Source organism: Squalius cephalus, assembly GCF_949319135.1.
Source record: "Squalius cephalus genome assembly, chromosome: 4".
Classification (NCBI taxonomy): Eukaryota; Metazoa; Chordata; class Actinopteri; order Cypriniformes; family Leuciscidae; genus Squalius; species Squalius cephalus.
In genome coordinates this window covers 55,735,874-55,754,296 of record NC_137125.1, presented here as the reverse complement: position 1 = coordinate 55,754,296, position 18,423 = coordinate 55,735,874, and the positions used below count along the sequence as shown (strand labels likewise).

Here is an 18,423-nt window from a genome sequence, read left to right as displayed (position 1 = left end):
TGTGAGGAGACGAGGGATCATACCTGAGGCGGTGTGTGTGGGGAGACGAGGAATCATACCCAACGAGGTGTGTGTGGGGAGACGAGGGATCATACCTGAGGCGGTGTGTGTGGGGAGACGAGGAATCATACCTGAGGTGGTGTGTGTGGGGAGACGAGGGATCATACCTGACGAGGTGTGTGTGGGGAGACGAGGGATCATACCCTACGAGGTGTGTGTGGGGAGACGAGGGATCATACCTGAGGCAGTGTGTGTGGGGAGATGAGGGATCATACCTGAGGTGGTGTGTGTGGGGAGACGAGGGATCATACCTGACGAGGTGTGTGTGGGGAGACGATGGATCATACCCGAGGCGGTGTGTGTGGGGAGACGAGGGATCATACCTGAGGCGGTGTGTGTGGGGAGACGAGGGATCATACCTGAGGTGGTGTGTGTGGGGAGACGAGGGATCATACCTGACGAGGTGTGTGTGAGGAGACGAGGGATCATACCTGACGAGGTGTATGTGGGGAGACGAGGGATCATACCTGAGGTGGTGTGTGTGGGGAGACGAGGGATCATACCTGACGAGGTGTGTGTGGGGAGACGAGGGATCATACCCAACGAGGTGTGTGTGGGGAGACGAGGGATCATACCTGAGGCAGTGTGTGTGGGGAGACGAGGGATCATACCTGAGGTGGTGTGTGTGGGGAGACGAGGGATCATACCTGACGAGGTGTGTGTGGGGAGACGATGGATCATACCTGAGGCGGTGTGTGTGGGGAGACGAGGGATCATACCTGAGGCGTTGTGTGTGGGGAGACGAGGGATCATACCTGAGGTGGTGTGTGTGGGGAGACGAGGGATCATACCTGACGAGGTGTGTGTAAGGAGACGAGGGATCATACCTGACGAGGTGTATGTGGGGAGACGAGGGATCATACCTGAGGCGGTGTGTGTGGGGAGACGAGGGATCATACCTGAGGCGGTGTGTGTGGGGAGACGAGGGATCATACCTGAGGTGGTGTGTGTGGGGAGACGAGGGATCATACCTGACGAGGTGTGTGTGAGGAGACGAGGGATCATACCTGACGAGGTGTATGTGAGGAGACGAGGGATCATACCTGAGGCAGTGTGTGTGAGGAGACGAGGGATCATACCCAACGAGGTGTGTGTGGGGAGACGAGGAATCATACCCAACGAGGTGTGTGTGGGGAGACGAGGAATCATACCCAACGAGGTGTGTGTGGGGAGACGAGGGATCATACCCAACGAGGTGTGTGTGGGGAGACGAGGAATCATACCCAACGAGGTGTGTGTGGGGAGACGAGGGATCATACCTGAGGCGGTGTGTGTGGGGAGACAAGGAATCATACCCAACGAGGTGTGTGTGGGGAGACGAGGAATCATACCCAACGAGGTGTGTGTGGGGAGACGAGGGATCATACCTGAGGCGGTGTGTGTGGGGAGACGAGGGATCATACCTGAGGCGGTGTGTGTGGGGAGACAAGGAATCATACCCAACGAGGTGTGTGTGGGGAGACGAGGAATCATACCCAACGAGGTGTGTGTGGGGAGACGAGGAATCATACCCAACGAGGTGTGTGTGGGGAGACGAGGGATCATACCTGAGGCGGTGTGTGTGGGGAGACGAGGGATCATACCTGAGGCGGTGTGTGTGGGGAGACGAGGGATCATACCTGAGGCGGTGTGCCTGAGGCGGTGTGTGTGGGGAGACGAGGGATCATACCTGAGGCGGTGTGTGTGGGGAGACGAGGGATCATACCCAACGAGGTGTGTGTGAGGAGACGAGGGATCATACCCAACGAGGTGTGTGTGAGGAGACGAGGGATCATACCTGACGAGGTGTGTGTGAGGAGACGAGGGATCATACCTGAGGCGGTGTGTGTGGGGAGACGAGGGATCATACCTGATGAGGTGTGTGTGGGGAGACGAGGAATCATACCCAACGAGGTGTGTGTGGGGAGACGAGGAATCATACCTGACCAGGTGTGTGTGGGGAGACGAGGAATCATACCTGACGAGGTGTGTGTGGGGAGACGAGGAATCATACCCAGCGAGGTGTGTGTGGGGAGACGAGGGATCATACCTGACGAGGTGTATGTGAGGAGATGAGGGATCATACCTGAGGCAGTGTGTGTGAGGAGACGAAGGATCATACCTGACGCAGTGTGTGTGAGGAGACGAAGGATCATACCTGAGGCGGTGTGTGTGAGGAGACTCTGGCCAGCGATGGACATCGTTGTGACCCTGCGTGGGACTCGATCGCTCTGCTGCACCACTGGTAACGCTGAGGTCCCGGAGAGGGTGTCGTCAGGGGAGTCGGAGTGCAGTGGGTTGGTGAAGCTCAGCGCAGCCCTGGCAGGAACAGCAGGACTGGGCGATCGCTCGGCTCTGGCCGGACTGGACTGGGCCGGACTCCTCTCGCCCCTCAGAGGCAGGTGATCGGGACTGGACCGGGCCGGACTCCTCTCGCCCCTCAGAGGCAGGTGATTGGGCCGTGGCGGGTCGTTCTCCTCACACTGGGAGCTGCTGCTGGTGTCGGAGCGCTTGAAGGCGTGCGACCGCTGAAGAACGCTGTTCCCCTCAAAGCTGATCGGGCCCTCCTGCAGCGGGACCTTCTTGATCTCGATGCTCAGCTTGCGCTCGGGACGCCGGTCCTCGGGGGGGGACGCTGGCCTGCTGCTGTAGTTCTCGTTGAGGTCGGGCTTCTGCTCCAGCACGTGCAGGATGGGTTTGGGATGGTAGCGGTCGTTGTCCTGCCGCGCATGTGTGACCGTGGGGAAGGCGGAGGGCGGAGATGGCGTGAGGATGGGAGGCACAGGGTGCGGCTCCGGAGGCTGCAGAATCTCCTCCTTCACGTCACCCTCCTGATTACTGAGAGAGAGGAAAACATGAGCATCTCTGATCACATGGGTTACATCAAACATGTTCTCAAAATATTTCAAATTAATCAAAAACAAAAACACACATTGTTTGAAACAAGTATCTTCAGTTTCAGACGGTCTGAAGTTCATGGGTCGATTCTTACCTACGGATACGGGGCGGTTTGGGAGGCGGCGAATCCCATCGTTCCTCGTCTGAATTCTGACCGAGTTTTTCTGGGCTGCCCTCTTCCTGTGGTCGGAGAGAGAGTGTGAGTGTGTGTGTGAAAAGGAGTAAGTGGGGATTGCTTAGGTAGCTAGCTTGAAGCCAATGGAACTGTCGGTAAGAACAGGTCCAGTCTAGTCAACTCAGGTATGGAAGTTTTGAATACACATTCAAGCAGGTATTGCATGTGTCTGTATGTATGTGTGTGTGGTTTATAGTCATTTACGCACACGCAGGAAAAACAAAGAAAGGAGAAAAAACTCAGTCCTCTGTGGAAAAGGCACTTGCTTTAAGGGTGCAGCTTAGGGACACAACAGGCTTGTTCGACTTCATGCAGCTCTGCGCAGACCGATCGGCGGCTGACTTGAAGCAGTGCATGCCGGTTAGAAATTTTGTCCGACTTGATACAGCGCCGACGTCACGTGACTGTGACGTATGCCATCAAAGTACTGCGAGAGCGATTCGAGAGTAGCCGGAGAACTCAGCCAGCGCAGCTTCTCAAGAGCGGCTGCAGGAGGGCTGATGACAACACAGCTGGAACACGATTGGCCAGGTTCACCGCATGACAACGATCATATGTGTTTCGTGTTTATTCGAACACCTTAAGTTCCTCTAAAGCTCGCAAATAGTATTTGTTATTGCCTTCAACACCATTGTCCCATCACTGCTCCAGACCAAACTGACCCAGCTCTCTGTCCCTAGCTCCGTCTGTCAATGGATCACCAGCTTTCTGACAGACAGACAACAGCTAGTCAGAATGGGCAAAATCACGTCCGACAGCCGCATCATCAGCACCGGTGCTCCACAGGGATGTGTTCTCTCACCACTGCTCTTCTCCCTGTACACAAATGACTGCACCTCTAAAGACCCCTCTGTCAAGCTCCTGAAGTTTGCGGACGACACTACTGTTATCGGACTCATCCGGAACGGTGACGAGTCTGCGTACAGACAGGAGGTGGAGCAGCTGGCTCTTTGGTGCAGTTATAACAACCTGGAGCTGAACACGCTCAAAACAGTGGAGATGATCGTGGACTTCAGGAGAAACCCCCCTGAACTCCCTTCACTCACCATCATGGACAGCACTGTGACTGCAGTAGAGTCATTCAGGTTCCTGGGCACCACCATCTCTCAGGATCTGAAGTGGGACACTCACATAGACTCTATTGTGAAGAAAGGCCAACAGAGACTGTACTTCCTGCGTCAGCTGAGGAAATTCAACCTGCCACAGGAGCTGCTCGTACAGTTCTACTCAGCTGTCATCCAGTCCATCCTCTGCACTTCCATCACCGTCTGGTTCGGCTCTGCTACCAAAACCGACCTCCGTAGACTACAGCGGATAGTTCGGACTGCTGAGCGAATCACTGGCACTACCCTTCCCACACTCAAAGAACTGTACTCATCCAGAGTGAGTAAAAGGGCTCGCAAAATCACTCTGGACCCGTCACACCCAGCACCCTTTCTGTTTGAACTGTTACCGTCTGGTCGACGCTACAGAGCACCGAGCACAAAAACAACCAGACACAGGAAAAGTTTCTTTCCCCAGGCCATCTACCTCATGAACACTTAAATGTTTCCCTACTGTGGAACAAACATGTGCAATACTTCCCTCCGACATTTCATTATAGCACCTTATAACTTTACTTTATATATATTTATAATTTATAATCTTTTATTTTAATTTTTTTATTTATACCTATGTTACTTGTCACTTGTCTTGTCACTTTATATTGTATGTGTACTGGAAGCTACTGTCACCAAGACAAATTCCTTGTATGCGCAAGCATACTTGGCAATAAAGCTCTTTCTGATTCTGATTCTGATTAAAAAAAAAAAGCTCACAAATCAAAACTGATTAAAAAACGTAGACTCCACTTCATTGATAGTAGCTTATGTTGAACTTTATTCTTGTTCAAACAGACGCTGTATGAAGCAGTACATAAAGTAGGCTATTGAATAAAAATGTCTCTGAAACATCTGTATTATTTGGCAAATATTGCATTTATTTATTTTCAGCTGTGGTAAAGTATGCAAACACCACGTGAGCGGTCACTACGGGAACCAGAAAGTGTCCGACTTCACGTCTCCGTTTGCAGCTCCTCCCCGCCTGCACGCGGCTACTCTCGCCGATCGGTTACATCCAGCCGCAGCCGATGTCGAACACACCTAACAACTTCTCAACAGCCGCCCCCAAATCTGTATGGCAAATTTGACAAATCAGGGGGGGGATCAGATAGGGCCGGGAGAGGGATGAGGCGGGCAACGGGCCTTGTAGATGTCCTGTCCTTGACTTGGACATCAGCAACCCTACACCGGCCATCCTTGCTGGGATGAAGGGAGATAACTTTACCCACTGACCATTGGAATCTGGGAAGTTGAGGATCTAGAATCAGAACAACAGTGTTAGATTGCAGGTTAGGGTGGTCTGTGTGCCACTTCTGTCTGGACTGAAGAGAGGGAAGGTAATTTCTGAGGAAATGGGCCCAAAAATGATCAGAAAGGATCTGACTGTGACGCCATTGACAGCGACTGTGCAGCTCAGTCTGGATGTGTTACCAGAGGAAGGAAAGCATCATGCCACCCCATCAGCAGCAAGTTAGGGATCACAGGGTCAGGATCAGGATCAGCAATGTCAAATGACACAGTCTATGGGAAGGAATAGTTGTTTTTTGGGAGACACGCGGGACCTCGCCATGAGGAAGGACACATTCCCTTGCTGCTGATCATCTTCTGCGCGCATGTAGGCAACCCCATCATAGGACTTCTCACAGAAGATGTGAAGGTTTTGAGTGGCTAAGGAGGTGTCTACTGACTGAGGTGTGAGGTTAGGGAGTTAATTTTCTCATGAAAGCCAGGCTTCTAAGAGATCACGAAGGAGATTTGGGTCATCCCATTCTCATGCCTTTACCCATAAGTGCTGGACGTACTGGCTAGCAAGAACTCTGTAAATATGGTGCATAGTTGGAGTGGTAGGTTCAATGGCTCTGTGCCTGTATCTGAGGGTATCTGTATTGCAGTTCCAGAGGAGGCCAAGAGTAGACTCTGAGGGATCAAGGGAAGGATGGTGTGATAATCAGAGCTCAGTTTGTTCTGACCTGGCTTCAGGAGGTAGGTCACAGATGACCTGAGGATCATTACTGCCCCATTGTCTGATTTCGAAGCCACCAGAGGAGAGGGTAGTGCGCAGGCTGTAAAGGAGATCTCTGACTTCCAGTTATCCACGTAGAAGTTATTGTGCATGGAATGGTGAATGCACTCATCTGCCTGAGCATCTTTGATGATCCTCTGGAGGATGTAAATGGCACAGCAAGGGCTTGAGGTTGTGCCAAAGGGGATAACTTGCCATTCATACACAGTTAGAGGAGCATCACAGTCCAGGTCACACCAGAGGACTCGCAGGAGTAACAGGCGCACATGGAGAAACATTCATTTAATGTCTCCACTGATTGCAATCTTGTGCTGCCTAAAACGGAGCAGAACTCCAAGGAGGGAAGGCCCGAGGATTGGTCCAGGATGTAACTGTGAATTCAGGCACTGATTTCGGTAGGAGAAGGAACAATCAAACAATACAATCTTTACCATTGTGATGCAAAATGTGGTGGGGTATGAACTAGGACTCAGGGGCATCTTCTATATCTGATGATGACAATTTCTTGACACACCCAGCATTAACTAATTTCTGGATCTTTCTGGTATAGGTCTCTGCCTGTTGTGTGTTATGAAGTAATCGCCCTTCCACAGCTGCGGAGACAGGACATAACTGCCTTCTGGGGGGCCAGGGGTCTACATGGAGGAGAGGTGCCGCATATTGTAGGACGCCATCAACAGGTGTTCTGATGGTTTGTGTCTCAAGCTGGTGCATTGCCTCTTGATCCTGTTTGGAACGAACCAAAGCTTTCATGCTTCTCCGAGGTAATGCATCCAGCTGCCAGAGTTTCTGTACATTATGGTGGATGTCTTCAGGTGGGCATTTAAAGGAGATATAGTGAGAACAAGTAGAGGCAAAGCTAGAGAGATCTCTTGCAGGACCCTGCAGTGTCCAGCCGAGCCTGGTCTTGATTGCTACAGGGGCTCCAGGAGAGCCTAAATTCACAGGTTGTGTAGGGATGATAAGGTGTGTATGATCAGCCCCTAGAAGGAGCAGGGGTCTTACTTTATTAAGCTGTTTGAGAGGTCCTTCAAAGCAAGCTGTCTAGATTGACCATAATTCTCATCTAGGGCTCGTATAGCTTGAGTGTAAGGATCTGGGGCATAAACATAAACCAATGCAAGTCTCCTCGCCTGGTCTACCTTTAGATTATCCAACAGGATGTGGTTATAATGCTCTGGTTCTCTTGGATCTAAGTTGGATTGGGCCATATTTAGCATCATGTACTGGCTTTCATCCTCCCTTGTGAGATCAGGGAAAGAAGGACTTTCTACCCTCCTATAGTTTAACTGTAGGGGGACAATAGAGGAACTAGCTGGCTTAGAGGGGCAGCCGATGTCAGGTGGTGGGACTGCACATTGAAAGGCTGGTATGCCGGCTGGACTGAATAGGACAAAACGCCAGGCATAGGTTCATGTGGCAGTGTATAGGCTGGGTGCATGGGGTTATACAAGGCTGGTACTTGAGATGCGTGAGCTGCAAGGACTGTGGCATAGGATGGTTGAGAGTGGCACGGCTGACAGGAGGAGGAGATGGAAGAGGACGGGGGCCTAAGTTCCTCTGTAGTCTGACGGGTTTGTGGTGATACTGCTGGTTGAAGGTTAAGATTATCAGGGAAAGGGGATGGTAAGCAAGACAGGAGTGCAGTCTGAGTATCAGGAATGGGAGCTATTGGAGAGGTAATGTGGGGGCTTAACATCAGTGGTTTGCACTCTCTCAGATAGGACAGGTGAGTAAGGGTGTGGATTGTCCTCTTGAATGTCTCCCTCCGTGAACAGTTCCAACACTGGCTCTTCCTCAGACTCATCCTCTTTCCAGGGTTGATAATGAGGACCAGTGCCAGAAATATCTGCAGGATGAAGTGGTTGTTCTGGTGCTTCTGCTGTAGGTTGTGACCGCTGATGATATTGCAGGATGAAATCATCATAACGTGCGGTAGCTGGGCTCATACTGACACAATGAGGGAAGGGAGTGACTAGACATATCCACTGATCATCAATGACCTCCAGCTCGAAGGACCATAAAAAAAGAGTAAGGGGGATTGCTTAGGTAGCTAGCTTGAAGCCAATGGGACTGTCGGAAAGAACAGATCCAGTCTAGTCAACTCAGGTATGGAAGTCTTTATTACGCATCCAAGCAGGTATTTTGTGTGTCTGTATGTATGTGTGTCCGTGTGGTTTAAAACAAAGGAGAAAAAACTCTGCACAGTACATACATGTGCAACAGAGGGAAGAAGCTGTGGGCACAGGTGCAGCTAATAAAGTCTGATAGGGTCCTAATTGGCTTGATCGGGTGGGTGGAGCAAGAGGTTAACTGGGGTATGGCACTTGCTTTGAGGGTGCAGCTTAAAGGGCACCTATTATGCAAAATTCACTTTTACATGGTGTTTGAACATAAATGTGTGTTGGCAGTGTGTGAGCAAAACCACCCTAGAATGATAAAAATCCACCCAGTAGTTTTTTTACTATCTCAATAAATCATAAGCACTGTCTCAGAACACCCTGTTCTAGATTTTCCTCACTGTGACGTAGAAATGAGCTAAGCCCCACCGACGTGATTTGATTGACATCTGGTTTTGGCATAGACCCCGCCCTCGGTGATCTGCATCCTCCATTGTTTCAGCGACAGCCGGTAATGTCTCCTAAGAAGTGTAGGTGTTCTGTTGTGGGATGTAAGAATGGACATACTAGTCTTCACTGACATCAGAGCCACTGAAAACGCAGCGGATGGATTTTATTTATGAAGAAAAGGCACCACTTAAACTTCCTAAATACGAGATTCATTTTCTGACTGACTGTTAACGAGGGTCAAAGTTAATCCTAGAGTGTGGATCGTTGCCTAATTCGCGATCCAACGTCACCTCCAGAAAAAGTAAGTGTATTTTATGATTTTTGAGCAAATAGTCATTTCAATCGATGTCAGCAAGTTCAACAACAAATGCGTCTAAAGCTATTTATTGTCGTCGTCATAGGATGTCTCAACAAACAACGTCAGACAGTTTTATGTCACGTAGGCATTTTTGCAGCAATAACAAATGTAAATAAATTAAGGTCTGCTCTATCTCCATAGACAGTAGGCTATATAAACGTCTATCTCCCTCCCCTTAAGAAAAAAAAAAAAAAAATTCGTTTGTACTTCACAGTAGTGTGTGTGTGTGTAGTTTCAAAAAATTGCGCGAACGTTATCACAGTTCGTGTGTGTGTGTTGCACATCCATAATGGCAAAAGGGACGCGATTAAAACATTGTAAGTACATAAATGTAGGGGTGGGCGATATCTCGATATTTACGATATATCGAGATATTTTTTAAACTCGATATGGATTTTGACATATCGTATATATCGATATATTGTTTATATTTAATTCTGATTTCGCCACTTTGCTTGTTTGCCTTCTATGTGCTGTGCTCGCCGTTGCCGTCCTCCGCCTGCTTGCTTTTGTTCCCCCTCCCCTCGCGTGTTGTCTCATTCAACCAAGTCACATCAATCTTTCCCCGCCCAGCGAGTGCTTGAAGTGTGTCCGAAACAGCGTGCGCGCGATCAGTTGTTGTTGGTAATTTTTTGTGTAGCGTCGCCTCTCGCCGCATTGCTTTTGTTTGAGGGTGCTTAACACACTCACACTTAACATGCTCCCCTGTAGAAACGGGCCTGGCAGCTCGCGCCAGGTCTAGACACGGTGAAAGTTTCCTGATTGTGACGGATGGCCGAATTTACATGACACATTATAAATTAGCATTAGCCTACCTATTCTGCTATAGATACAGTGCCAAAAAGAAGAGAAGAGGATAAAGACAGAGGTAAAGTGATGTAATGAATGAACAGTTTATCTAATTGCATAGTAGTAAGATACTGTAATTTAATGGCAGTTATTTTTACCTTAAACTTTATGCTAGCAGTTGTTCTGAGTTCTCCAGAGGCCTAAGACAGTGTGATTTTGTAACAATCATGTCAGTTTTTAGACGCATTTTTATAACTTTTTTTTAAATTAATGTTTTACTCTACAGTTGGGCAGTTTTTGGGGGATATATGGCATTTTTTAAATTTATTTGCCAAAATTAGTAATGATATTTATATACAGGTTTATTAAAAATAGTGCAATATGTATTATTTCTTCCTTTATTTTACAGTTAAATTATTATTTTTGTATACAGGGATTTTTTTTTTTTTTTTAAATGTCGCAGAAACACTTTGTTCATACATGAACTGCCTACCTATTTGCACTTCAATAAAAAAAAGACTTTGTAGTATTTGGCATATTTGTTTTTGCAGTAGTTTTTGGGGGGTTATTTTTCCTGTAAAGATATCGAGATATATATCGTATATCGAGATATAGCAAAATATATCGAGATATATTTTTTGCTCCATATCGCCCAGCCCTACATAAATGTATCAAATAACCATTCCGAGACGTTTAGTCCATTCGTGTTTATTCTGTGCCGGAGTCTCTTCATCATCTAGGTCCAGCAGCAGGGCGGGGATATGCAGCTCATTTACATTTAAAGTGGTAGACGCCAAAACAGCTCTTTTTAAAACAGGCCCCAAAAATGACATTTTCAAATGGTTATAATAAATGAACTGTGGGGTATTTTGTGCTGAAACTTCACAAATACATTCTGGGGACACCCAAGACCAATATTACATCTTCTAAAAAGGGGCATAATAGGTGCCCTTTAAGGCGGGCATACACTGTGTGATTTTCGTCCGATTTTGAGCCGAATTCTGACTTGTGCGACTCTTTTTCGGGTCAGGTCGATTTTCTGCTTTGTCGTGCAGTGTACAGGGGGAAACAAGAGGCGATTAACCTCTCCCGCCTGGCAATCGGATGGTCGGAAGAATTTCTGGCATGTCAGAAATTTTGGTCGCTCCTCGTGACTATATCGCACTGTTGAAGCAGAGCTACAAACCGATTGCCCTAAACTCAGTGTTTTTTCCCTCACTGCGCCTGCGCGAAAACAAAAGTTTAACCATTTAATCTGCAACAAGAAAGAAAATGAAAAGAGGGAGATCTTAATTTCTGTAGCTATCAAACTAGCTACAAATTACTGTTGCTTACCTCCAGTTCGTGTTGCAAAATGGATAAACCATATTATGTATCTTCTATTGCTGTTCTATTACAAGATAGAAAGTCTAAGGCCTTCAATAGCCGTACAGCAAACCCAACTAATCTGGTGCCTATTACATGTCAAACCAATATTGCTGTGGGGACAAAAAGTGTGTCTAGTATGAGTACGTGTGATGGTAAGACTGTTAAGTTAGCACTTTTAAACATTCGTTTACTTAAAAATAAATCACTTCTAGTCAACGACTTAATATCCACAAACAACCTGGATTTTATGCTTCTAAATGAAACCTGGCTAGAAGACAGCTGCAGTGCAACAGTCCTCAATGAAACATCCCCTCCTAACTTTACTTTTATGAGTGTCTGCAGAGCTGTTAAGAGAGGTGGGGGTCTGGCTGCTCTTTTTAAAGATATCTATCAATGTAAGCAAATATCATTTGGGAATTACCCTTCTTTCGAATATCTGGGTATTGGGATAAAAGGTGCTCCACGCATTTTACTTTTCACTATTTACAGGCCTCCAAAATACTCTCCAGCCTTTGCTGAGGACTTTACAGAACTGTTATCAACAATTACCTCAGAGTTTGACTGTTTTGCCATTGCTGGAGATTTTAACATTCACATAGATAGTGCAGAAAACAATATGGCAAAACTGTTTTAAAAACTTTTGATCTGACTCAGCATGTACATGGACCCACACACAATCGTGGACACACTCTAGATTTACTTATCAGTAAGGGTCTAAACATTTCATTAATTGTTATTAAGGATGTAGCACTGTCTGATCATTTCTGTATTTTCTTTGATATATTGATCTCTCCTGCCACTGAAGCTAGATCTGTGTCTGTCAAGAAGAGATGCTTAAATGAGAACACTGGTGTACTATTTATGAAGGCTATATCTTTAACACCAAGCATATCTGCAGACTCTGTTGATTTTCTCCTTGATTCTTTTAACTCAAAAGTTAAAAGTGTAATTGATGATATTGCTCCTGTGAAAGTCAGGAAGAAGAGTGGCAGACAAAAAGCACCTTGGAGAAACTCAACAGCAGTGCAAAATATGAAAAGACAATGCAGAAAAGCAGAGCGCATGTGGCGGAAGACTAAACTTGTAGTCCATTATAACATCTACAAAGACAGCCTGCATGCTTTCAATATGGAACTAGGCAAAGCTAGACAGACTTTCTTCTCAAATATTATAAACAGTAATTTAAACAACACACGCACTCTTTTTGCTAATGTAGAGAGACTGACAAACCCCCCAAGCCAGATTCCCAGTGAAATGCTCTCAGAGAACAAGTGCAGTGAGTTTGCTTCTTTCTTCTCTGAGAAAATCAGTAATATCAGAAAGGTGATCAGCACATCCTTGAGTTGCCCTGGGGTCAGACAGATCAAACCACCTGAGAAAGTAGTTACTATGTCTGATTTCAAAGAAATTGATGGCAAAATTTTGGAAGAAACCGTACAGCACCTTAAAACATCAACATGCGCTCTTGACACACTTCCCACATCATTTTTCAAAAGTGTGTTAAACAGTTTAAAAGCAGATCTTCTAGAAGTGGTAAATGCCTCACTTCTCTCTGGGAGTTTTCCAAACTCCCTGAAAACTGCAGTTGTCAAGCCCCTCCTGAAAAAGAGCAATCTGGATAAGACCATATTAAGCAACTATAGACCGATCTCAAATCTTCCTTTCATAGGCAAGATCATTGAAAAAGTTGTCTTCAACCAGCTGAACAAATTCTTATGCTCGAATGGATACTTTGACAACTTTCAATCTGGTTTCCGACCGCACCACAGCACAGAGACAGCGCTCATAAAGATAATAAACGATATTCGCTTAAATACTGATTCAGGCAAATTATCAGTGTTAGTACTACTCGACCTCAGTGCTGCATTTGACACTGTCGATCATAACATACTTCTGGACAGGCTGGAAAACTGGGTGGGGCTTTCTGGGATAGTCAAAAAATGGTTCAGGTCATACTTAGATGGGAGAGGTTATTATGTGAGTATAGGTGACCATAAGTCTGAGTGGACATCCATGACATGCGGAGTCCCTCAAGGCTCGATTCTTGCGCCACTCCTGTTCAACCTGTATATGCTCCCAATGAGCCAAATAATGAGAAAGAACCAAATTGCTTACCACAGCTATGCAGACGACACACAGCTCTACTTAGCCCTATCGCCTAACGATTACAGCCCCATTGACTCCCTGTGCCAATGCATTGACGAAGTCAACAGTTGGATGTGTCAAAACTTTCTTCAATTAAACAAAGACAAAACTGAAGTCATTGCGTTTGGAAACAAAGATGAAGTTCTCAAGGTGAACCTTCACTCTAGGGGTCAAACAACTAAACATCAAGTCAGGAATCTTGGTGTGTCACTAGAGTCAGACCTTAGTTTCAGTAGTCATGTCAAAGCAATAACTAAATCAGCATACTATCATCTGAAAAATATTGCAAGAATTAGATGCTTTGTTTCCAGACAAGACTTAGAGAAACTTGTGCATGCTTTCATCACCAGCAGGGTGGATTATTGTAATGGACTCCTCACTGGCCTTCCCAAAAAGACCATAAGACAGTTGCAGCTCATACAGAACGCTGCCGCCCGGATTCTGAGCAGAACCAGAAAATATGAACACATCACACCAGTCCTCAGGTCTTTACACTGGCTCCCAGTTAGATTTAGGATTGATTTTAAAGTATTATTACTGGTATATAAATCATTCAATGGCCTAGGACCTCAATATATTGCAGATATGCTCACTGAATATAAACCCAACAGATCACTCAGATCATTAGGATCATATCAGCTAGAAACACCAAGGGTTCACTCTAAGCATGGCGAGTCCGCTTTTAGCTATTATGCTGGAACCAGCTTCCAGAGGAGATCAGACGTGCTCCTACTGTAGTCACATTCACATCCAGACTCAAAACACTTCTGTTTAGCTATGCATTTACTGAATGAGCACTGTGCCGCTGTTCGTCCGACTGTTTGTACTGTACTGTATTTTATTTTATTTTTCTAAACTGTTTTAATTATTCTTATCTCTTTTTATTATTTTAATTTCTTCTATGTAAAGCACTTTGAATTGCCATTGTGTATGAAATGTGCTATATAAATAAACTTGCCTTGCCTATTACCCACGTCTTCCAAGCTACCTGTGATGTAGCGACACCGTGCCTCTTATTAATTAGATAAACACTGTCCATGTTAAACAAACGTTTTTTTGAAATAAAGCTGTTTTAACTAATTGTTGCAATGTTATTGCTAAATCATCTTAATATTGAAGCTGATGCTTGTTTTGACAATATCTCTGGATATATGATATCGTCTATTGGCGCAACCCGGCACGGGGGTTCATCGTGCATATTTCACACGTATAGTGCGTATGAGCAGTCGCAGCTCGACGTTCGGACCGTATAGTGTGATCACATAAATCCTGAGCTTTAGCTTTACATCGCATGCAATCTACTCGTTCAGTTTGAGTAAGTCCCTTGCTGAAATCACACAGTGTATGCCCGCCTTTAGGGACAAAAAAACTTCAACAGTGTGTGTGTGTGTGTGTGTGTGTGTGTGTGTGTGTGTGTCTCACCATCCCATCTGTGAGCTCAGAGTTAGTCGGACTCTCCAGAAGCATCAGCTGTTTCTCAAAGAGTTGTGCAATGGCTCGATGAACCAGCTCGTACTGCTCCTGTCATACAGAGGCGTCAGAGGCGTGAACGCAGTCTTTATTTAATACACTGAATCTGTAAGTTATTGTGTGTGAGCTGTTTATTTACTTTGGTCTGAACTGCAGAATGCCGCTGCGTCCTCATCTCCTGAATCAGCTGGAACACGTTAAAATCTTCAGGAATTCTCTGCAAAAAAACACAGTGATGTCATCACTTCAGTGGTGAGACTCAAGTGTGTGCGTGAGTGTGTGTGTGTGTGTGTGTGTGTGTGTGTGTGTGTGTGTGTGTGTGTGTGCGTGAGTGTGTGTGTGTGTGTGTGTATGTGTGCATTACCCCAGCTTTCAGCAGGTTCCAGGTGTAGTCGATGGCACAGATGGCTCCTGTTCGCCCACAGCCAGCGCTGTCAACACAAACACATGCAGTCACACACTGATCACACACACTCATTTCATATCAAACTAGTACACACATTATACAGCACAGATCAGATGGCCATCGCTCGCTCTTCTCACTCATCCGCATCCGTTCATCATCATCATCATCATCACTAACAGACTCAGATCAGTTTCTTCCCATCAGCTCTAATATGATATATATGATATCACCCATTCTGAGCCCATAAACGCCTGACTTAAAATCACAGTGAAATCACAATGGACAATTCTTGTTTGATGGAATATTGCCGTGTTTATTCTAGATGATATATTGGTGCACATCATCATTAGTGCTAATAATCTTGAATCAGAATATCTTCCTCTTGCAGCATCTCTTCTCTTCTCTGATGACGAGGGCGGGGCTTTAACCTGTCACTCACATGAGATCAGCCAGTAGCAAACCACAACCGTCCAATCAATTCCAGACAGACACAATCAAGCCCCGCCCACATGTGTTCTTGTTTCAGAAACGTTTCACTCGGATATGAGTCACAATAGAGGAGAAAAGACCAGCACAACTTCCCTTTCATGCCGTCTTTAACCTAAACCTCAGCCTGTCATTAATCTGTGATTATTACCTATCAGAACGAAGCCAGAGAGAGTCATCGCTACCATTCATCATAAGAGCATGTGTGTGTCTCTGTCCGTCTGAGGAACGTCGGCTCACAATCGTTACCAGAGGAAATCAAGACTGCTTGAGGTTCATTAAAAATATATAAGAGGTCTTTCTGAACACAAGACCATCAGACACGAGCAGATCGGATACCTGCAATGGACACAGATGGGAACGTCGTCGTGCTCCTGATATTCCCTCATCAGAGCGATCATATCCAAGATGGAATCGAATGATGACGGGACGTCGTGATCCGGCCAGTTCACATAATGGAACTGAGTCACTCGACGGGTTTCCTGACAGACGAGAGAAACACAGACACTGACAGTTACAAAAACTGAACTGATACAACAGACAGCCCTTCCACACAGAGATTCCGAAAATATACGGATAATGTGTCCCGTGATTTGTCCCGGGATCATTTGATTTTAGTTCATTCACACTGCCAGTGATTTTACAGAATCTGTGAGTCCGTTCACACACATCCCATAAAGATCCCGTGAAGACACGCGGCGTCCGGATGTCATTGCGATGGCACGTGCGTTAGGGCTGTCAGAATGGCTGAAAAGCTAAATTCGAATTTCTTTCTTAAATATAAGCAAAATTCAAATTATATTTGAATTCTAAAGGCAATACTTAACTTTAGAGGAAAAAAGCACTCTATTGTCTCCTATGCCCACAAGAGGGCGCAAGCAAGCACAATAAACAAATATAAACCAAATCAAGCATGGCATCTTTTATTGAAATGAAATGACATTCACTTTTTAAAGTGCCTTAACTTTTCAAACAATTGTTCTTCAATAAAATATAATTCCCTTAATGACAATGTGCATGCAAGGACAATTAGGCTACAATAGTGCATAAAACTGTTCAAGCATCAGTAACGGAGAAAACACACTTCAACAGAAGCGTAATGAACTATATCAACACAAAACAGCAAACTGCCATTCAGAAACACTCCACTTGTACTCACTACATATATGATCTGAGCGCTTTCTGTTGGCAGTGTTTCCAGCTGACGAACACACACGCTCAGCTCGGACCCCAGCCAGGTGTGGTCAGGGAGGTCTTTTTTGCCACCAACCAAGAGGGGTTTTGTCAGCAGGAAGCCTTTTCACACCATTTATCAAATAAACAACGCACTACTGTATAAACTAACAGAAAAAAACCTGCGTCAGTTACGTCATCATCATGTCTCGCGCAACTCTTGACACACCAAAAATTTGGATCATGCACGGTTTTTGCATTTGAATGTGTGGTGTGTTTTTTTTTTCTACGAAAATTCTAAATTCACATTATTTTTTGACAGCCCTAACGTGCGTCATCACTGCGACACCCCCCTTACGGCATTGGTCCTAGCTTTTGTTCTCACAGGGCGCGTTCCAGGACTGATCCCGGCAATGTTACTAGGTCCCCATCCAGGCATCAATCCCGGGACGTGTTTGCGTTCACACAGAAGGCACTCTAGCAATTTTATGGCAATTTCCCGGGATCAATGCGCTGTGTGAAAGGGGCTGTGGAGAGAGACACACACACACACACACACAGACACAGACAGAGAGAGAGATAGAGAGACTCACGTGATCAAACTCCACTGTAAGTGTCCGGATGAAATAATCCGTCCTTGGCTGCTCAGACTCCTGAAAAACAAACGTTTGTCTTTACTGATTCCTAACGGCTCGTCCCAAATGAGATTTAGTTTTTAGAAGGTTGTTCATGTGGCATTTTAAATGAAGCCCATATCAGACACTCTGATTACGCCTGAATTACATTCTCAGATCTACATGAACCTGCTTGTGATGCAGTTTAATGTAAGGAGCACTAACACACGAAATTACTCGCTCATAAAAATCTAAAAAAATCTTTAAATCAGATAATAGGAACTAAATTTGTTAACAAAAAAAAGAAAAATATTTATACTTAACTGTTTTCAACCATATTGTGCCTAATTTACTAGACAAATGGTGAAAAAAATCACAGTAAATCTGACCGCTGCTCACAGTGAAGAACATTGAGGGAAAAATCAGATACATATTCAATTTAATCCCACATGTGAAAGTTCCTCAGATCACGTTTGGGAAAATAATGTGGACTCACACACGAGATCCTGAAGGGGCCGAACGTCACAGGCTCGTCTCCGAAGACGGGGAAATAACGCTCACACTTCTTCTGCAGACGTAAGAGAGTGAAGAACATGTTTGTGTCTGTGAACTAGTGTTGGGGAAATTTAAATCGACTCATTTTTTTAAACCAATATCGATTCTTAAATCCCAATAATCGATTAGTCTATCCTGTTTTCAGTTGATGAATGAGCGGGACATTGTAGCCAATAAATCCCAATAACTAAGTCTCAGATTTCAAATAATGTGCATTTTATTACGAAATTCAAGAAAATTATATATATATATAT

The 18,423-nt window shown here is 45.5% G+C and overlaps 1 protein-coding gene across 4 annotated transcripts in view; it reads right to left on the bottom strand.

Moving 5' to 3' along the window:
- The window catches only part of ptpn12 (protein tyrosine phosphatase non-receptor type 12), a 59,955-nt gene that overhangs the window by 21,695 nt on the left and 19,837 nt on the right, over nucleotides 1-18,423 (bottom strand). For all 4 annotated transcript variants that reach the window (XM_079869026.1, XM_079869027.1, XM_079869028.1 and 1 more), the window contains exons 6-13: nucleotides 18,111-18,182; nucleotides 17,594-17,653; nucleotides 16,167-16,309; nucleotides 15,300-15,366; nucleotides 15,075-15,152; nucleotides 14,888-14,986; nucleotides 3,032-3,117; nucleotides 2,198-2,877 (exon numbers count right to left, since the gene is read on the bottom strand). In XM_079869026.1, coding sequence (XP_079725152.1) covers nucleotides 2,198-2,877; nucleotides 3,032-3,117; nucleotides 14,888-14,986; nucleotides 15,075-15,152; nucleotides 15,300-15,366; nucleotides 16,167-16,309; nucleotides 17,594-17,653; nucleotides 18,111-18,182 — 1,285 coding nt within the window. The remainder of the gene's footprint in view (nucleotides 1-2,197; nucleotides 2,878-3,031; nucleotides 3,118-14,887; nucleotides 14,987-15,074; nucleotides 15,153-15,299; nucleotides 15,367-16,166; nucleotides 16,310-17,593; nucleotides 17,654-18,110; nucleotides 18,183-18,423) is intronic.